Consider the following 22,113-nt stretch of genomic DNA (forward strand, 5'->3'; position numbering starts at 1 on the left):
AACTATCTAGTGTGATCAAGTTCTCAGGCGTACTAAGGTTATTTCAAGGGCTCAGAAATTATATTTATAGTAACATGGGAAGACACATTTTTTTAAAGCAGAGTATTATATGTAATTAATTAAAAGTCCATCTTGTCAAAGCTATGGTTTTTCCAGTAGTCACATATGAATGAGAGAGTTGGACTGTAAAGAAGCCTAAGTGCCAAAGAACTGATACTTTCGAACTGAGGTATTGGAGAAGATTCCCAAGACAGCAAGGAGATCCAACCAGTACATCCTAAAGGAAATCAACCCTGAAGATTCATTGGAAGGGCTGATGCTGAGGCTGAAGCCCCAATTCTTTGGCCACCTGTTGCAAAGAGCCGGACATTGGAAAAGACTTTGATGCTGGGAAAAATTGAAGGCAGAAAGAGAAGGGGACAACAGGGGACAAAATGGTTGGATGGCATCACCGACTCCATGGACGTGAGTTTGAGCAAGGTCCGGGAGGTGAAGGACAGAAGCCTGACATGCTACAGTTCATGGAGTCGCACTGAGTCGGACACAACAGAGCGACTGAACAACAACATTAAATGTAATTATTTGATAAATATTTCTGTAATAAGTCAAAAGAATATCACTTGTGTGGACAACAAAATTAAAATTAGAGGAAAGTGGTCTGCCTGTAAGGAACTTGCAGCCTGTGGATTACTCACATCTCAGAATCTTACCAAAGGCAGACACTAGTAAATACTATGAGAGTCACAGAGTTCCACCCTTTCTTTTTTCCCTCCCTCTTGAACTTGACCTCCAGGCATTGCAAAGAATGAATTTTATCTGGTTATTTTTATTTGACTTCTTGTTACTACCAGACAGTAAACTAAGTAAGAACACTGATTTAAAAATCAGTTTAAAAAAACTGGTTTAAAAATCGATACTTCCAAAGGCAATGTAACCTTGGGCTACATCAGTAGAAACACAGTTTTAGATCAAGGGAGTTAAAATTTCTAATCTTCAATGCATCTTTTATTCAGTTCTATGTAGTATACCTGAGATATATTGACAGATGGGAAGGCAGTGGGATAGAGAACACCCAGAAGGAGAGACTCAGAAAACAGGAGCAAGCATTGACCAATTGCTTCTATCTTGGAGAAGCAAAAAACTTAGCGGTGAGAGACCATATATGGTAACTGTCTTCAAATAAGGTCAAAGGGGGTCAAAGACTTAGATGAGGAAAAAGCTCGAGCAAAAACAAGACAAATGCCCTGTCTTGTTGCCTTGAGTTAGCCTTACTGTTTCAAGAGGAATTTTTGCCAGGAACAAAAGCTGAAACAAAACTAAATCCTCAAATCTGCACATATGAGACTCCATGAAGTACAGATTCCAGACTCTAGATTCAATGGCTAGGGAAAAGATTTGTTTGGCACAGCTGTTAGGTTCTCTGTTTTCGCTTAAGCCCTTTCTAAGCAAAGATATCCAGGGGGCTAATTTGTGATAATAGTAGTCTGACAGAATGTGAGCTTGGCAGGTTTCTCAGTTCCTCCCTAAATGCCATCCCAGTCTTTTCTCTCTGGTATCATCATTTCCTCTGACCTTGGGCTTCACTGAGCTTCCCCTCTGCTTCTACCGTATTGCCCTTCTTTCTTGATTGAGTCAGATACATTATTATCTAGTTCCTGACAGTCTCTCCTCTGGATTCAAACTTCTTGCACACACTCACTCAGTGACTCTTCTACAGCAGCTGTGGCTTTGAATTCTTGAAAGTGATGCCACCGACCAGTTTACTTTTCCTGTTCAGCCTACACAAAGTATAATCTCAGTGATTCAATCCTAGATGAATATTCTTCTAAGATGACCGGATCATAATTTCTTATTAGATGTATATATGACTAAAAAAAAATTATTTTTCCAAGTTCTAATAGTTGGCAACCTCTCTGGTATATTTTGTTATCTTGGAAGGCTCTGTTAATAGAGAAGGATCAAGCTGACTCTGAATGGTCGTTTTTGCTATCTTCAGTATATCATGGTCAAAGGGTAGGTCCTCACTTTTAACCTTTTTCAATAATGTTGTGTACATGAGTTTGATTATTGGCCTCTCTTCAAAACTGAACAGATGATATCTAAATTTTTATTATCTATTGAGATTAATGGTCCATGCATAAATGAAATACCATATTGATCTTCTGAAAGCTTGACAAGTATTTATTTACATAGAATGGATATTATGGTTTGATCTTTACTGCATATTTGTTTCATTATGATGGTACCTGTGGTTTTACAGGGCTTCCCTGGTGGCTCAGATGGTAAAAGAATCCACAGGCAATGTGGGAGACCTGGGTTTGATCCCTAGGTTGGTATGCTCCCATGGAGGAGGGCGTAGCAACCCACTGTAGTATTCTTGCCTGGAGAATCCCCATGGACAGAGGAGCCTGGCAGGCTATAGTCCATGGGGTTGCAAAGAGTCGGACACAACTGAGTGGTTTTACACAGGTTATTATAGTGATACTATTTTTTCTTTCAAGTGAGAAAAGTTTTTTTCTTCTAATGTTTCTAAGAAAATGCTTTTCCAAAAGAAAAGCTGGTTGAACAACATTTTAAATCAGAAGATGAAGATGTTTGCCAGGAACAGATTTTTTTCCCCCCACTAGGCCTAGAGGCAGTATTTCACATTGGTTAAGGACATGAATTTTGAAGCCCAGACTCACAGATTTGACCTCCAGCTTTGCTGTTTGCAAGCTGTGTGATCTTGAACTTTTATATAATTTCTCTGAGCTTTAGTTTTCCATATCAGTAAATTGGGACAGTAGTACCTAACGCAAAGACTAGTTAAAATAATTAATGAATGTGTTAAGCACTCAGAATAGTGGTTGGCATATAGTCTGTTTTCAAATTCAGTTATGGTCCCCTGGTAGTCATTTCTTAGATTACTTTGCTGAATTCGTTTTCAATGAATAAGTAGGCCCATTAATATTAAAAGATCAAAGTTAAACCATCTTCCCCCCTCCCCATTTTCTGTCCTGTATATTTTCTATATTCACTTCCTTCTATTAATAACTGGACCAAGTGTGGGGATACAGGCCCTGGAGTTGGCCCTGAATTCTGCTTTCACCTTAGTTCTAATCTTAAGTTTGCTGTTTCTACTTTACAGACTAGGTTAGGCCATGGACAGACAATTTCAGTTGCCAGAGACAGGTTCCTTTTGCTGAGCTTATGTCTGACTTAAGATAAAGACAAAAGATTGTCTAGTCCTAAAGGACATCAGGAATTCTATATGTTATGTATAAATTCTTGTGCCTGGAAATCATGAGGGATGGAAGTTATCCCTCTCATTTATTCACACATATGGCATAGCAGACAAACCTGAGTTAAGTTTGTTTTAATAAGCACTTCTAAGGAAAGAGCTGCTTTTTTGCCCTGTGTAATAATCAGCAATTAACCAGACTGTTACTGATTATATTCTAAAATTCCAGCCCTTATACTAATGATTTTGATCACAGTCTGCTGAGCATTCTCTAACCCCTAGGAGAGTGTGATAACACTGGAATGAAAAGACTCAGAACAGAGACCACTTGTCTCATCAGGGAAGAGGGTAGCCATGTGGTGTTCTACAGTAATTAATCAATGAGGAAGCAAGCCTGGAGACCCTTCCAGGATCAGTCTTCATTTTCTTTGTAGCCTGAGCTCTCTCTGTTTTGTTTTATTCAGAATCACTGAAGCACTGTAGAAACATAATTCTTTAAATATCTGTGGTATGACTCACTCTGTTTTATTACAATCTTGGGGTGTGTGTGTGTTTCAAGGGATTTTAAGAAAGAACTGATAAATTTTAGCTAGTTCCCACCCCCACCTAGTAAGCTTGTGAAATAGCATAAAACATGAGGGCAATCCAATCAACTTCTAAGAGATCGATAGAGGAGGAGAGCAGCCTTTTGATCCACATATTAACCATCCTTTTCTCCCTTTAAGTGTATGCAGCAAGGGTTGGTAATGTAATAAAAACAGCCCTTTGTTTGACTGGATTCAGGACCACTCACCCCATCTGCAAATGGCATAGCCATGTGAGATATTTGAAAATAGCAAAAGGCATGATGACAGCAACTAACCTGTACATTTAAATCTGAACATGCAGCAAACCCAGTAATGTACTGTCTAGAAAGAAAAATAAAATTTCACATAGGAACTATGTTTACAAAGCTCCCCTCAGTTATTTCCATTTTAAATTAGCACTGTGCTTTCAGGTATATGAATTTATTTGGTTCTAAGAAACAAAATGTGTTCTTACAATTTGGATATATTTAAGGAACTTACAGATTTCTGATGATATAATAATAAAAATAAAATTAGCTGGAAATCAGTGATAACTACTCATTAGCAAGCAACATTTCTAGCTATTCTTTCTTTCATTTACATCCAGGAAGATTTTTGGCTTTTTCTCCAGGCTCTGTTTGAAATCTATTCTACTCTTATTGGATCTGGCTTAATGTTGTCCAAATGGAATTCCTTCTACTGGGTTGACCCAGGTGGCTGTACATAATGGTCTCAGTTGGAGCAGAAGGTATGGTAGATGTCATAATTATTTTTCTGATAGTTTCATAAATTCTCTATCAGTGGGTTCTTAAAATTGAGGTGAATTTAGATGACATAAAATTAATCATTTTAAAGTGAATAGTTCAGTGGCACTTAGCTCATTTACAGTGTTATGTAGTCACTTTCCGTATCTAGTTCCAAAACATTTCCATCATTCACAATAAAGCCCCACTTCTTTAACCCTCTTTTCCAGACCTAGCAACTGCCAATGTGCTTTCTATTCTAATGGATTTTAAATACATTTAAAAAACTATCTCATGTTTGCCTTTAGATCCATGAGTGGTAATCTGGTCTCCCTGCTTATGTTCACAGGTAAGTTCTAAAAGTTTATCCCCACGACTGCATAACTTGCATTATTTCTGGAGATAAAATTTGGACTCTAGTTTCCAGACTATTGTTCAAATTTTGTCCCCCTCTTTAGCCAGTCCAGTAAAATGAATTACAAATATCTTGGATTTATTACCTCTCGAGGAAAGGGCCCCTCTGTAACATTCCTGTAATTCCAGCTCTTTGATACTGAGCTATAGAATTCCTTTACAAAAATATTTTTAAAGCTCCCTTTTAGAAAATAGGGAAATAGCATCCACTCCTGTATAATTTTTAGCAGGAGCATGCAGGGCCTCACGGTTGGATGGGCCCAGGCCCATGTTAGGGCTGCTACAACCTCACTGCAGTGCAGGAAGGCAGCAGGCTCAGGAAATCTGCAATACCAGTTTGCCTTTGGGACTCAATGTTGCCAAGGGTTTCTGGGGCAGAGAAACCTTAAGTTAACCCTGGGAGGAAGGATTGAAAAGAAAATGAAAAGACAGATGCTTATTCCCTCAAGTGGTGCAGGGGGGACTTTCTTTTACATGGAAAGGCAACATAGGAAAGAAAAGCAGGCATCGAAGAGTCAGCAGACCAGCTGTTACTCACTATGGGGCATCAGACAGGGTTTAACTTTGTCATTCTGAGACTCTGTTCCTTCATTTGTCAAATGGGTATACAAATACTATACCTAGCGAGGGTTGTGAGGCTTAACTGAGATCATTCTATGTTTACTGCCTAGTGCAGTGACTGGCATATGCTAAGTAGGTACTGAATAAATAAGAGCTGTTACTAATGCATTTCAGGATGTGGAGGATCACATTGCCTAGTGACTGAAAGCCTATCACTAGTATGCTTCATGGAGAGGCTTCCCCACAGTCTCACAGACTCACTCTGTTGTCCTGTCCTAACAGTTGATGCTGCTGCTCACCTTTCCTTCTCCTGCCTGCCTGGTGATGCTGAATGCCGTGTTTCCCTATTACTATAATTGTTCGGGTTTAATAATTTATCAACTTCATAATGTGCTTTTAATGTGTTTCTTTTTATAAATGAGCTCATGGCAACTAGTGGCGACTCACTGAAAATAGGAGATACAGACTAGTAAGAGCCAGAAATTCTATAAATTAAGGAAAGGACTCTGGCCTTGCATAGAGAAGGATCTAGTAACCACATACTACTATTCTTAGAAGTGGAAACAAATGTCTACAATGCAAGCCCATGTACTGATGAGTCTACTGTTCTTTAATAGGCCCTAAAAGGTGTGTGTGTGTGTGTGTGTGTGTGTGTGTGTGTGTGTTTTACTTTCTGGTTGTGCCACTCAGTATGTGGGACTGTAGTTCCCTGACCAGGGATTGGACCTGCATCCTTTGCGTTGGAAGTGAGGAGTGTTAACCACTGGACCACCATGGACGTTCCTGAAAGATGTTTTACTACAAAACTCTCATTGTTAGTGTGCAACTAACATCTTTCATCAGCAGTACCACTAATGTATCTTCAAGCGGCCTGGAGGTGCCTTTAGACAGATGTCCTGACAATGACAACATTGTTCAGGATTCAGCAAGCTCCAGCTTCAACCATCAGCTGTTGCATCCAAATATCCCCCCATTGGCAGTCTCCATCCTGGAACCTGGCCTGGCATTAGGAGATCTCAACTTGGCATCCATGGACTTCTGTATCCCAGAAGTAGATAGTTCTAAAGGAGTCACAGGTCCCTTGACCTGTTTAGTTTTGTGCATGTATTTTCTGGGGGGAAAAGATCCATAGCTTTCTCCAAGGGGGAGAAGCCTTTTTAATCCCCAAAAAGGTTAAGAATCACCACAGTAGAGGAAGATTCTACTACTGCTGCCCATGTTCTACCTAGGCATGTGGTTTCTGCAGAAGCAGAGCCTCATTTTCAAAGAAGGAAAAGATTCTTACTGTTTTGAAGAACTTTTTAATCATGTGCCTTCTGCCAGTTTTCTCAGGAATCTTCAGCAAGCTAAGCGAGTTAAATCATTATCCAGGCACAGAATACATTGTCTTTCATCATTTGATTGATTTGATTTCCCCATTTCCTGCCATGAACTGCCCACTTAGTGCATTATGTTTCAGACCAGACAGTCTGCAGACTATAGCCCTGAGGCTTCGACAGGGAAAAAAAAAAGAAACACCAAACAAGGATACACGGAACAGAGATCATGTGATTTCTGATTTATCAGGGGGTGCAACTGTTCACTGAATCAAAACAGTGCTTCTCTCAGTTAAGGCAGCAGAAACCACAAAACACAAGTTATGTTGGTGGGATTCGTGTGACTTTTAATTTTTATTTTACTAATGTTTTACAGTAAGTGTAAGGAGTAAAGACAGGAATGGAGTGAGGGAAAGGAAGAAGAGAAAAGTATTCTTTCAAGTTCCTTGAATGGCTGAAGCACGTGCTAGGATCAGAAAGTTGAGTAAAAGCATCATGTCCTTTTCACCACAGAAATGAAGATGTGTGACACAGATATGGCGACTCTTCAGATCTATGGAAGTGACTCCGACAGAGAATTAATTCTGCATGAAACTTGGCACATGTGGAAGACTGGGCAATGCAGGTGCTACACAGCCGGGCAAATGAAAACTGGACCTCCCAGAACCTATCTCCTAGTGTGTGAGCAGGACATCTGTGCCCTTCTCTCGTCTGAGTGTCTCTGCCTCTCCAGCAGGGAAGCAAGACCCCGCCAACTATGCAGCAACGGGAAATCTGTTGGGCAAGACTGTTAGAAGATCAAGATTTTTTTTTTTTGGCTGGTGGTGTTGATTGACCAGAAAGGACTTTTTAGTTTTGGGCAGGAGCATTGTGTCCTGGTGATAAGATAATCTACATTTAGCATTCTTAAAAGGCATAGGTGTGAAGACAAGGCCTTTTTAGGACCTAGACTAGTTGGGAGGGAAATACGAGGATTTTAAGGGAAAAGGCATGAACAGCTAATTCTCTATCACCACAAATGAACTGCCACAGATAAATGAGACCTTGTCTTTTCCCCTTCATACAAATACTCACCTCTTCTAGCTTACACTACTAAATCTAAGGTCAGCTTAATCACAGTTTGGGATTAACTATGACTGTACTTCTAAAGTTAAGGTGAAAAGCTACATTCTTAATAAACTATTCCTTTTTTCTAATTAAATGGATTTGAATAAGCTAACGGGTAACCCACAAAACTTATCACTGCCATTTTTTTAAAGTATATAATTAAAAGGACATGAAATGGACAGGGAGAAGTCATTACACGAATCATAGAAATGGTCAACATGCATCTAATTCTACTTATTGAGCAGAGAGAGCTAAAGGGGTTAAGTTCTTTTGAGAAGAACCTAAATGTGTTTTAAAAGGACAAATACTACACCTTTTTTTTTTTCCTGAATGGAAGAAAGGATACATGGAATTGCAGGGGGCAAGAGGGAAAATACCCATTAAACAAACACCTATCATTTGTGAAACAATTCTATCGAGTGGTGTCGGGTGTGGACTGTGGGTTTATCTCTGGCAGTGATATTATGTTTTAGATATCTAGAGTGAGATTACATAGCTGGGTAACGGCCGGGTGTGGTGAGTGAATATAGGTTTTAATTTCAATTCACAGCAAGATGGTGATGATCACAGATTTAGCACCTTAGTTTGTACTTCCTCTGTACCTGAATCATCTATAGCTGTGAAGCCTGAGCTTTAGGTGAGAAAGCTGCATTCTTAGATAACTCCTCTGTGATTGCTCTAGGACTGCGGTTTGCTCCAATCTAAGGTGTGGATTTCTTATTAATGAAAGGAAGTATTCAATGCTAAATATGAGACTGAAGCCTTGAAGACAATGTAGAGTGGCGGCAGGTGTTTTGGATCAGGAATAGGCTGTTTAACAAGTCAAGTGTATATTATCCCCTCCTAAGCATTAACTTTTTTTAAGCAAGAGAATTATATTTTTTGGCTTGAAATGGTGTTTTCTTCTATATTTGATTTCTCGGTTTTCTTAGTAGATATCACTGTCTCCTCCAATATTTCTTCAAAACTTTCCCCTATCTGGGAGGTTTTCTTTGAGGCTACCTTAGAAGCCTCCTCTTCCTCCTCCTCTTTCTTAAGAGACAGCCCAGTGGCTGACCCTTTGGAGGTGGTAGAACTGAGGATTCTAGGTGGGAGCAGATAGCTTGGGTTGGGAAGTGGATTCAGCCCCGAAATGCTTAATCCACTGGTGCTGAAACGTGTCTCTTCGCCTTCCAGCAGTTTCCTGTAAGTCCAACAAAGAAAAACTCTTAGGAAGTCAACTTGCAACTTTTAAAAGAATTTAACCCTCCATCCCCTATTCATTTCAGAAAGACTTCAGATTCCAGATTTCACAGTTTCTTCATGACACTGAGACCAATAAATATTGAATTTCAAGGCCAAAGACTTGGACTTTATCCAGCACATACACACACCTTTTCATCCAGCGCGCATGGGCGCGCACACACACACACACACACACACACACACCTTTAGCACCCCCTATGTTTAAAGCACTGTCAAGGGGAAACCTATCTTATTTGCAAATACATTAAAAAAAAAAAACAACCTTCAACTCCCCTTGGTTTCATCACACCCATTTTTGGCACTTAGAGTCTACAAAGATCTAAGGAGAAATTAACACCTTAAGTACAACAGGGATAAGAAGGTAAGAAGTCCACAAAGAAACTGCCTAATTCGGCTTGAACTTGAGATCTGTATTTTTTCAGCATGTCAGGGTACAAAGGATATGGAATCAGCAATAACAGAAACCAAGGAATTAAACTGTTTCAGATACCAAGCTTTTTCCCAGCCTGGCCTAAACAGCATCATAATAGAATGGCCCCAATATCTTTCTTTTCTTCTCATAATTCTGGTAACTTTTATCATTAAAAAAAAAATCAAAAACAAAACACTATCAAATCCTCTGGGAGCTTTAAAGTAGTATACAAAGTGTCAGAAAAAAAAAGAAAAAATTCTCAGATCTGAGGTTGAGTCTGAACTCTCATTTACCAACACTGTGACCATAGACAAAATCAGTCTACGGTTCAAGTTTCCTCATCTGCAAAATGATAATATAACCTGATACCTAGATAATTTATATGCAGAATCTAATATAGTGCCTAGCACACAGTAGTCATTCAAAAAGTAGTAGCTGCTGTCATTTTTTAATATAAATTTATTTATTTAAATTGGAGGTTAATTACTTTACAATATTGTATTGGTTTTGCCATACATCAACATGAATCTGCCACAGATATGCATCTGTTCCCCATCCTGAACCCCCCTCCCTCCTCCTTCCCCATACCATCCCTCTGGGTCATCCCAGTGCACCAGCCCCAAGCATCCTTGTTTACTTACACAGGTATCCAGGGGGATACTTCACCTATGAGGACTTTCTATGTTATATGAACCCTGTTTTTAAAGTTAGAATCTGATGGGTTTTACTTCAACCTCTGTACACTCACATTATTCCCTTAAATCTCTGCAGAGGTAGGTAGACTGCTCCAGGCCTCCAGGCACTAGCAGGGTGGAGCTGGGACATAACCAAGTCGAGGGACATAAGGGTCAGCTTACTTGAAAGGAGGCAGTGATGCCTTTCCTCATCCCCTGCTTCACCCATCAGAAATTAGAGCCTAAAACCACTTATCTGGGTAGCGATGCCCTAGGTGACGGGACCTGCCTAGGTGAACATGCCCTGTGACGTACCTGTAAGCTGCTATCTCAATGTCAAGAGCCATTTTGACATTGAGCAAGTCCTGGTATTCCCGAAGGTGGCGGGCCATCTCACTCTTGGTGTTCCTCAGATCATTCTCCAGCTGCCCAATGTTATCCTGAAAAGCAGCAACACAAATCCAATATAAGTAGGCCAAACTGGCTGACATTCATCGAGATTGAGAAAGCAAGGATTCTCAACTCTGCCTACACATTAAAAATCCATTCCTGTCCCTCAGCCCAGATTCTGATTCAACTGTTCCAGGATAGGGTCCCAGCATCTTAATTTTTCCATAAAGGTCCCAGGAGATCTGGATACATTTCTATCAAGGGGCACAGGGTTCTCAACTAAACACCAGGAAGATATTTATTTTTTACTCACTTACCATCCCTCCCTTGCTATTAATCACTCAGTTGTTGAATGTCCTTTTTGAAACCAAAGGCTCAGGTCAGGAGCTTAGGTTTAGAAAATTCCAACTGTGGAGAGCACAGAGAGGATAGCAAGTCTCTGGCTCCATTTGTTGTGATGGTTTCAAGAAGCCTATTTCACTGACCGAATTTTACATGACAGATAGGAAGCATAAACACTTCAAGGAATTTTTTTTTTTTAATCCAAATGGCAGATTGAAATTACAATTTTTTTAAAAAAGAAACTTAAGTTCATATAATACTTGTGCTTTAAGTTTCTCCAGGTGCAAAATCAGGCACAGAAGAAAAAAAGGTTTAAATCTGTGATTCTTGAGAAACGAGAGGATCTTTTAAAAACATGGCAGATCCTATTCCTCATCTACTTAAAACCCTCCAACAGCTTTGGAATTAAGTGCAAACTTCTTAGCACAGCCTATACTTTTCACGTTGCTCATTATGTTTTAGTTACCGTGGCCTTCTCTTTTGCTCCTTAAACTTACCAAGTTCATTGCTATCGCAGGCCCGTTAGACTAGCTCTTGCCTCTGTTTTGAACTCTCTGTGGTGGGTCTTCACATGGCTGACTTCAAGATTCAGTTCAAATGCCCTTTACTCAGGTCTTCGTCATCTAATTTAAGTACCCTCTCCACACTGATCTAGCATGTACTTTTACCTTAAGCCAGGGCAACTGCTAGCCCATGAAGGAAATTCGTGAAAACTTTAAAAAAAGTATCTTCAGGAAAAAGACCCCACCTGAAAGTGGCCACTCTGCTTTTTAGCTCTTATTATATGGATAATTCTTTGTTGAGGGGGGCTTTTGCTGTGAATGTAGGATTTTTAGCAGCATTCCTGACCTCTATCGACTAGATGCCAGCAGCACCTTCTCTCCCAGCTGTGATAACCAGCAATGTCTCCAGACATTGCTAAATGGCCCTGGGAGGGTAAATCCACTGTTAGAAAACTATTATGAAGTGAAAGTGAAGTTGCTCAGTCGTGTCCGACTCTTTGCGACCCCATGGACACGAGGCTCCTCCATCCATGGGATTTTCTAGGCAACAGTACTGGAGTGGGTTGCCATTTGTACTGGGATGTAATTTACATGGAAGCCGTCTGTCTAGTTTACCCCTGGAAGCCCATAGCCTAGCACAATGAACACTGGAGAGGCTCAGTGAAAGACTGTTGGATGAATTTCTTTTCTTATTCTCAGCAAATTACTCATATAATTCAGTTGCAATTCTCAACATGGTGAGTACAGTGGCTGAGAGTTATTTTTATGAAACAGTCATGCAGATAAATATATCAGAAACCTCAAGAAAGTGCTGAGGAACCCTTTGAACTTCCCTTGTAGGGATGATAAAATGCTGGTGAAAGCCAGGGCTGATAGATCAGGGGGTGCAAACTTCCTAATCAAAAGAATCTGCAGAAAGAATTAAAATTCATACCACCTACCTGTTCTATAAATATTGACAGGAATACTGCAAAGAAAAAACCCAATTAACTGATGGGTTCAGAGCAAGGAATGACAAGCAGTGAAGAAAATATATAATACACAGAACAATGGTGGAAATATTCCAAAGTGTGTTAAGAGATCATAAGAGTTTAAACGGATTTTTGCCGAGAAATTTTACTTGATGGTTGCTATATTTGAGATTAAATAGTGTTAGCTGCTCAGTTGTGTCCGACTCTTTGCAACCCCATGGACCGTAGTCTCCTCCATTCATGGGATTTTCCAGACAAGAATATTGGAGTGGGTTGCCATTTCCTTCTCCAGGGATGGTTGCTATATTTGAGGTTAAATAGTGTTAGCTGCTCAGTTGTGTCCGACTCTTTGCAACCCCATGGGCTGTAGCCCACTAGTCTCCTCCATTCATGGGATTTTCCAGACAAGAATATTGGAGTGGGTTGCCATTTCCTCCTCCAGGGGATCTTCCTGACCCAGGGACGAACCCGGTTGTCCTGCATTGCAGGCGGACTCTACCATCTGAGCTACAAGCAAATCTAGTGACGCCCTAGGAGTAAGAGAATCAATATACTGTGGTAAGGGGGAAAGAGTCTAAGGTGAAGGAAAAAGGAGAAAAGGGAGCAAGTATTCTCATCATGCAGAGGGCAGTTACAGGAGGAAAAGAGGGTTTCATCAAGATGTTTGGATTGCATTTCTTGCCCTGCCACCAACATCTAACATACCTCCGTTTTCTGTACTTATACTTTCTTTGAAACTTCCATTTCTGTATATGGGAAATTATAATGTTTATTCTTTTCTGAGGTATTTTAAGATCCTCAAGTGAGGATTTCAATTTAATGTACCTCACATTATTATGTGATGAGTCCATTATCTGTTCAATTAGATAATAGTCATTAGAACAGTGTTTGGTACCTAGGAACTGCTTAATAAATGTTGTGTGTGTGAGTGTGAAGTCACTCAGTCGTGTCCGACTCTTTGCGACCCCGTGGACTGAAGCCCACCAGGCTCCTCCGTCCATGGGATTCTCCAGGCAAGAATGTTAGCAATTTTTATTATTGTTAATATCATACCATGTGACTCTACCCTTTTAACGATATGGACAAATTGATCACGAGCCCTCCCTACAACCCCTTAGATCAGCAGTCCCAACCCTTTGTGGCACTGGGGACCAGTTTCATGGAAAACAATTTTTCCACGGATTGAGGGGAGGGGATGGTTTTGGAATGATTCAATCACACTGCATTTGTTGTACATACTTTATTTCTATTATTCCATCGGCTCCACCTTGGATCATCAGGCATTAGATCCCAGAGATAGGCAACCCCTGGCTTAGATAACTAAAGAAAGCAACGTATAATAAAACTTTAACATTGGAGAACTGGAGGCAAATCCTAGAAAGCACTAGATTATTTTTTGTTTTTCACGAAGATGTATCTCTCCATAACATTTGGATTTTTTTTTTTTAATTTAAAGGATATTATTTTCTTTCTCCAGATAGGAAGGTACAAAGTTAAAACCTTAAATTCCAGAATTTAATATAATACTTCACTCTTCAAAACAACCACAGGCTTTTCAGCTCTGGACACCGAGGCTTCCATAACAGTTTTAAATAACAAATCTAAATAAAAACTTTTCTAAAGTGCTTTGTACTACTCTTTCCCAGGATACTAAACAAAATGCAACCTTTCTCAGCAACTAAGGATTAAGATAATGATCAATATTTCTCTATAATTCTGTGCTGTGTTTTATCTTTTAGGTCAACTAAGGTATATATAAGGCTGTATATTTCTACACTAAATGGCCCCTGAGAGCAGTATTTGAACTCGTGTTTGCTACTAGTGGTTTTCTTTGTCCTGAAAATTGAACTAATCTGCTGCTACTCACTCCTGACAATGCCTGACTCCTGTGGTTCCTCTTCTCTATCTTGCCGCAGGCTTGAAATCCAAATAGCAAAGTGCTTTAGAATCACAAAGTAACAAATAAGCTGGGGGGCAACAGAGGGGCCAACTTCCTAATATGTGATTTAGAGATAGGTGTGTCACATGAGCAGGTTAATTAGTTCCTTTTAAAAAAAAATTGGTTTTGTTTCACAACTGTTTTCTGAATAAGAGGTTGCTGGAGACCTGAGTTCTAGATAGATGAGATTTCCTTGAACTTTTCTTCCACACATTTCACAGGTCTATTTTATGGATCAGTGCAGACATAAAGCATGACTTTGCTCTTTTTAGAAGGAACTATGCTGACTGCTGACCACTGCTCTTCAACATCTAGGCTCTTTGTCTGTGCTTTCTTCCCCACCCTAGGCTGTCTTGCATTGCCCTTCAAAAGCCCTGCCAAAGATGGCCTCCAGCTGGAAATCTGAGCAAAGCGCTGCAGTCTGCCCCCTCCCCCAACCACGCAGCAGCTGCTGGCTTAGACTGAGGGAACAGGAGGGAGGCACTCCCATTCCAGGGGTCTCTCCTGGAATGGCTAACCGGAGTGCTGAGCATCCTCCTGAGGGCTCGAAGGATGTGGACTGGGAGTAAGAGAGAGAACACGTACCAGAGCATCTGCAGTGGCGCACAGGACAACAGACAGAGCTATGGGTTCATCACTTTTAGGGGCCCTCACCCAGGGGAAGAGTAGTGAGTGCGGCACCATCTGATTGAAGAAGGCTGTTCAGAATTACTGCTCTGCCTGATAATGAAGGTGGGGAGAGAGGATTTCTATATGTGGTACACTCACAGGTCACTCTGCTGCCTTTTCTCACTCCTATCTTTATTTCATCCCATGATTTTTTCTACATTTAAAAATGTTGCACTACAAGTATTTCTATAGGCTGGTTTACACTGGGAAAGGTGGTTTAAATCAGTGCACCCCCAAATCAGTCTGAGGAATTGATAGGGTGCAGTGCTTTTATTGAAATTGCATATTCTTGGGCCCCACCTGCAAACTACTGAATCCATATCTTTGGGAGTAAGCCTGAGACTCTTTCTGTTAAGCCCCCAAGTAACCTTGGTGGGTCAATGGGTTTAGGAACCACTAGTTTTTCTGTAAAGGCTCTATCAGGGTGGCCCTGGTGACAATAATACAGTGAGGTGGTACGTTTGGTGTTTAGTTGCTAAGTCATGGCTCTTTGTGATCCCACGGACTTTAGCCCACCAGGCTCCTTTGTCTATGGGATTTCCCAGGCAAGAACACTAGAGAGGGTTACCATTTCCTCCTCCAGGGGAATCTTCCTGATCCCCAGGGACTGAACCCGCGTCTCCTGCATTGGCAGGCAGATTCTTTACCATTGAGCCACCAGGGAAGCGCTAATATACTGAAGTAGAGTGGGCAAAAACAGAACAAAAGAAAGCAAAACGCATATGGAAGAGTTGAAAAAAGAGAGAGAAGAGGACCAAATGAAGACCTTTTTCTTGAATTCTAATTTCAGAAATGGATCTATCAGGTTATAGATTTATATGCAGCCACTGCCACCCCCAATCTCCAAGAGGCCAGCCCCTTCCTGCTGTTTAATTAGGCTACATTTCAATCTCATACTGGAGAGAAGAGGGCAGACTTGGCTCATCTCCCTGGAGAGCATTAACTGATGGTGTGATCCTGATTGTTCCGCAAGGTCTTTCAAGGAAAGCTTCAGCTTTCCAAGATTGACCATTGTACAGGGCCAGGGCCCCCAGTATCATCCAAAAATGTCCTTAGACATCTTTGGCAGAACAGGGACTCTAACGGTGGTGAAGCAGGAACCAGAATCACCCTGTGTCAGAAATGGAAAGCCTTTAGTTAAAGAGGAGGGCTCTGTTTGGCTTCTGAGGACAATAGTCGGAGCACCTCTTAATTTTTCATGTCGCCTGATTCTAGCTCTTGCATACACCACGGTATACTCACTATTAATCTGTCACCTTGAATCATTCTTCACCCTTTCAAAAGTGTGATAAGCTTTCTTTCCTCAAATAGGCTGTCAGCTCTCTGGGGCAGGGAAAACGTGACTTTAATGGGGCCTTCCTCTGCCTCTAAGAGGGTGGCAAACCTGCAAAGGAAAATGGGCCTACCACAAACCTCTGAAGCAGAAGAAACAGAACAGCCTCCCATCACTGCAGTGAAAGGGGAGGGGGAGGGGTTAGAGGGCAAGAAAACAATGGCTGAATCTCACTGTGGGGAAGGAGGCTTTTCATCTCAATCAGTGCTGCTAAGATTGTCAGAATAGCCTGATGACACCCTTATGGCTTTAGGACCCGCAGGTGAAGATGTGCACCCCTCCTCAGCTTTTATACATACACATATATCTGTTGTCTGATCTCCTCTTCCATTCATAGCAGGTCCACTGAGGCTATGGCTGATGGGGGCAGCACTGCAGAGCTGCAGATGCCGCAGTTTCTGTTGTTTTTATTTTCTGCAGGCTAGTCTGGATGACCCTACTATTGTCTAACATTGAAAGCCTTTTAAAGCAAACAAAACAAGCCAGACAATACTGTCACTATTTCTTAGAATGTAGGGGCTACACCAAGCAAACAGAGGACATGGCAAAGCCCAATTCAGATGGTGATTATGGGTAAGTTACCCTTTTTAGAGAAATACTGGGCTAGCCCAGCAGAAGACCACATAGCCCATCCTTTGAAGCTTCTAGAAGGAAATATGAAGTCTCAATTAACTAAATGTAATTAGTTCAGGCCATTGAGAGCTAGGCCACACAGTGAAAAGTTCAAGTTAAACATTTTGAAGTGGAATAAAAGGATTTATTTGAATATTATTGTAATTATAAATACCAAAATAAACAGCCCAAGCAAGCTTTCTTCCTTTATCAAAGGGAGTTATTTATAATGAACAGCAAATACTGCACACCCATAATAATTCTCTGGCTCCAGACAAAAATAGCACTTTGAGGATTCGCTCCTTTCATGATTGTGTTTTCTTAATGTTCCTAAACATTATTAATTTTATCAAATGGAAACTTTGAGCTTGGTAGAATGAATTATTGCAAGTTTCTGAACTACTAGCATTCTATCCAATGGAACTTTTATTGCACCTTGAAACTGAACCACACTATTTAGATTCTTTCCACACTTTTCACCTGCCTCTGTGTCCTTTGTGGTCATAAGCCCAGAATGTTCCATGCAGTAAAACTGAAGATGCAGTGGCCTTTGTTTGGAGAGAAAAGGAGGAAAGAGCCAATCGATACCTTCACAGGAGCTTAGAGGACAGGCAAAGACGGGGAAAAAAAAATAAGTGACCTATAACAAAGATGCGCTCATCTCTGTGATTTATCACATGCACTTAGGATGGAAAAATGTTAAGGAAATGGGCATTTTCGAGTGGCACTTCACTGCTGTGGGGCAGACTAAGTGGGTTTTGTTAAAAGCTAAGCCATCCGTGAAAGTGAAAATTGATGCTGTCCACGGGGTGACCCTTGATTGCAGGTAGCCAAGACTGATGTGTTGGTGTTGCAGAAGAAAAAAAAATCGAAGCAGTTAATTGCCTAGAGAGTCATAACTGGGACATGAGACAGGAGGGAAATTCTGAGATAGGAAGAACTCTAGATCAGCACCGAGGACAGCGCCCGACCATCCTCCTTTGCTAACGTCTGTAATGCTTTCTTTAGGAAGAAATACCGTTAGTCAGTCGCGGAGGGAACTGAGTGTATGCTGGGGGAGAACAGAGCAGGGCAGTTATTATTAGGCCAATCACTCATCTCCTTGACTGCCAATCTCTACTCCTTTGAGGGCAAAAGTCAAGACAATGGCATAGAACTTTTGCCAATATAGTCTCGCATTCTTCCCCCAACCCAAGGGCAGAAATACTCCCAGGACGCACAGAAAGCATTTCAAAGTCAATCAAACAAGCCAGACAGCGGAAACAGCACCGCCAACCACGGAGAGGCTGCGACCCACCCCTACTGCGCTCACTCCCCCTTTGGGAGGGAGTTGTTCTTCAGGTCGCCAGCCTGTTTATGCCCACTTGCTGAAGAAGCTTGAGGGCTTCTTTGTTAGAAGGGCTCAGACAGGGACGCAAGCGACAGGCAGGAAAAGAGGGCGTCCAGGCCCCTAAAATTAGCGAGAGAGGCTCCAGGGCTTTTTGTTTGCCAGTGCCTCTGGGCGGGGCGCCTTCCGTCCACACCTTTATCCTCCCCTTGATTTCGAGAGCCCCAACCGTGCGAGAAATATGCGCTGGAGAGCACAGAGCTCTCTTCTCTACGCAGCGCTCCAACCTTTACCTGGTAGGTGGCCACCTCGGCACTGTGTCGCTCCTCTAGCTCCAGGATCTGCCTCTCCAGGGACTCATTGGCCCCGCGCAGGCCCTCGATCTCGATGGTGCGTGCCTGCAGCTGGCGCCGGTACTCGTGAATCTCCTCTCGGCTGGCCCGGATGGCCTCAGTGCTGCGCGCCGCCTGCTCGTTCAGGTTGGCAAACTTGGACTTGTACCACTCCTCGGCCGACTGCAAGTTCTTGGCGGCCAGCGACTCATACTGGGCGCGGATCTCCCTCAGGGCCGAACTCAGATCTGGTTTAGCCACAGCCACGTCCACCTCGGCCGCGGCCTGAGAAGACGCCTGCAGCGTGGCCAGCAGCTCGGCCACCTCCTCGTCGTGCACTTGGCGCACGAAGGCCAGCTCGTCCAGCAGTGACTCTACCTTCTTCTCCAGATCCAGGCGGGCAAGCGTGGCGCCATCCACGTCGCGCTGCTGCGCCTTCAGGGCGCGCTCGGCCCCTTCGCGCCCCCGGCTCTCCTCCTCGCAGCGCGCCCGCAGCCGCTGCACCTCCTCGGCCAGCCCATCCCGCTCCAGCAGGGCCTGCGCGCGCCCCGAACTCGCCTCCTCCAGCTGCGCGCGCAGATCGCGCAGCTCGCGCTGGAAGAGCTCGCCGACGCGCGACGGCTCGGCGTGGCGCTGCCGCAGCGCGGCCAACTCGGCCTCGAGCGCTCTGTTCTGCGTCTCCAGCTGGTGCACCTTCTCGATGAACACGGCGAAGCGGTCGTTGAGGCCCTGCAGCTGCTCCTTCTCGTTAGTGCGGATGATCTTGTACTCATTGGTGCGCGCCGCCGCCTGACTCAGGTCCAGGCCGTCGGACGCCGGGGACCGGCGGTAGGCCAGGCCCAAGCCGAGCGACGAGGCCGAGGAGCAGGCGGCCGAGGAGGCCACATTGCAGCGGGACAGCGACTGCGAGCGGAAGCTCCCCGCGCCGCCAGCCCCGGAGAGGCGCGAGGACAGGCGTGAGCCGTCCCCGAACACCTTGCGGTAAGAGGAGGAGGCGCACACGTAGTGCTCCGAGCCGAAGCTCATGGTGCCGGGACCAGGGCCGGGAGAGCGGCTGCGGCTGCGGCTGGCGCTGGCGAGGAGAGGAGAGGTGCGCAGGGCGGGGCGCGGTGGGGCGGCGTGCACCGGGTTTTAAGGCGTGGGGGGTGGGGGGACGACTGGGGCGGTGCGTTGGGGGCGGAGCTCCTGCTCGGGTCCCGTGGAGAGAGCAGAGGGGAGAGGGGGGCCGCCAGGAGCGGGGGCGGGGAAGCGCAGTGACTCCTGCAGCTGCGCGCGCCCCGGACCGAGGGCGAGGGGACAGAGCCGTTTGTGTAGGAGCCACCGCCTGTCTGATGAGCCCCTCCCCGAGAATCGTCTGGTTTGGAAGTGACTTGTGTGAAGGGGTTCCTGAACGACGGGGGTTTCCCATCTGGAACCTGCGCGGTTCTATCGCGTCCCTTGACCCTGCCCGAGCCCGCTTTAATCCACGGGGAGGTTAGTGTTTTCTGAGAGGTGTGCTGTATTCTCACGCCCACCCCGGAGCTCCCGGGCGTTAGGCCCTGCTTTTCCAGTTGGAGTGCAGACCCTCAGGGCGCGGCTTTGTCCCGTCCTTCAGCCCGCTCAGGGTTCCCAGGGGAGAAGTGGGTCTCTGCCAGAGAGCATCGCATCAGCTGCTCCTCTGCGGCTCTCGGGGGCGCCCGGGTTGGGTGGCTGCACCGAAAGCCTGCAACGCCCCGGGGAAGAGAGGGGAGGGAGGGGAGGGAGGTGCGGCGCGAGAGCCTGAGTTGCAGGGAGTGGAGAGAAGCCGAGGGAAAAGCTGGGATGGCCATGATGGGCGGAGCTGAGGTGCCCCCGCCGCTTATGTGTTAAGTGTGCGCTCCTGTTCACCACAGTCCCCCACCACTCTCCACTGGTTAGTGACCACCTGCTTAATTCATCTGCTTTACCTGTCTGGCCCTGCAGGCGTTTGAGATTTCAGTCTGTGAATATTTTCATCTGGTTTAGAAGATCTGTCTTTGGACAAAAGAGGTCCCTGGACAAAAGTGGTCCCTGCAAACATTAAGTTCTGAAAGTGCAGAAGAGTGCTGTTGACTGAGCTGGCCTCCTTTGCACAGGGATGGATTTCCAAGAATGGGATCTGTAAAGATGAAGCCTGGGAGGAAGCAGCATGGGGTCTTCAAACGTGTAATCTCTCAGGATGTGGCTATGACTCTGAAGAGGGAAGGGGAGGAACTTTTTAGTAGATTCCAGAATTCCAAACTGAAGGCCTGTTTTGATCTTGGAATCTCAAGGATGTAGTTCTATGATAAATTTTACTTTCATGGAAGAAATATTACCTGAGACAGGCCACTAAAAAGGCCGGGGAATAGAGTCCTGTGGGACTTTGGAGCATATTCTTGTCTTTGTGCTTTATGTCATGTAAGATTACTGGGCCCTATCACAGCCTGGTCCTTGGTTCCTCCTCAGAAACCAAGACCTGAGCTGCAGGAACTCAATTCTGAGTTCAGTGGACTCAGAAATACCTGGTAATGTGAAGGATGGAAGAGTGTTGACATCACTGAATGAATATTCTCTGCCAGCCATCCTGCCAAGAATTTTGCATAGGTTTACTTCCTTCTGGCTACTCTTCAAGGTGACCTTTATCCCCATCTTACTGATAAGAAGCAGGCTTAGCTGCAGCACCCTGCATAAGATTACTAGCAAGCAAACACACTTTCTTTCCTCACTGCATAATTCTACTTACAGCAATGAGACTCTCAAAGTCTTATTAATTTCCATGTAGCCAGAATAAAGCTAAGTGGGCTTCAGAAAGGTTTTGGCCAATAACAAAATAGCAGGCTGGTTTGTAATTCAAAGAATCAGAGGTGATGGGTTTGAACTGTGTCTCCTGCCACTTACTAAGCATGAGGGGATAGCAACATCTACACCAAGGTCATGAAAGACTATGTTAATGTCATCACTGGCCTCTTTCAAATAGGTATTGCTTTGCATCTACCATCAACAGCAAATGAGTCAGGGTTTGTGATGAGACTGCCCACAGTATCCTTGCACAAGTCTCTAGGCTGCCCCTTGGGAGTGAGAGTATAGCCCTCTTGACTGTGCTACCAGGGTTTAACATGAATTTGGCTAAGTGGAAACAAGCACATATAATTAGAAGCTTTTCTGGGCTGTGGCTCCAATCTCACTTTAACTGTACTACCAAAAGCAAAATCACCTTTCTTTTTAAAATTTTTATTTATTTATTTTTGGCTTTGCTGGGTTTTCATTGCAGTGCATGAGCTTCTCATTGCAGTGGCTTCTTTTGTTACAAAGCACAGACTCCAGAGAATGTGGGCATCAGTACTTGTGTTGCACAGGCTTCATTCCTCCATGGCATGTGGAAGATCCCAGGAGCAGGGATCAAACCCGTATCCCCTGCCTAGGCAGGCAATTTTAACCTGATTTTTAACCACTGGACC

The 22,113-nt window shown here is 43.7% G+C and overlaps 1 protein-coding gene across 1 annotated transcript; it reads right to left on the reverse strand.

The window, feature by feature from the left end:
- On the reverse strand, positions 7,145-19,776 carry INA (internexin neuronal intermediate filament protein alpha). The gene is made up of 3 exons (XM_005698421.3): positions 18,638-19,776; positions 10,574-10,698; positions 7,145-9,110 (listed from the first exon to the last, which is right to left on the reverse strand). The coding sequence occupies exons 1-3, from the start codon at positions 19,700-19,702 to the stop codon at positions 8,801-8,803; spliced, it is 1,500 nt and encodes a 499-aa protein (XP_005698478.3). The 5' UTR covers positions 19,703-19,776; the 3' UTR covers positions 7,145-8,800.

This window comes from Capra hircus, chromosome 26 (genome assembly GCF_001704415.2).
Source record: "Capra hircus breed San Clemente chromosome 26, ASM170441v1, whole genome shotgun sequence".
Lineage (NCBI taxonomy): Eukaryota > Metazoa > Chordata > Mammalia > Artiodactyla > Bovidae > Capra > Capra hircus.

Bases quoted from the DNA above. Each gene is read 5' to 3' on its own strand.
- INA (XM_005698421.3), bottom strand. From the start codon at position 19,702: ATGAGCTTCGGCTCGGAGCACTACGTGTGCGCCTCCTCCTCTTACCGC. The intron at 10,699-18,637 runs GTAAAGGTTGGA...GCTGCTTTTCAG, and splicing joins CCGAGGTGGCCACCTACCAG to GATAACATTGGGCAGCTGGA. The intron at 9,111-10,573 runs GTACGTCACAGG...TTGGACTTACAG, and splicing joins ATTGAGATAGCAGCTTACAG to GAAACTGCTGGAAGGCGAAG.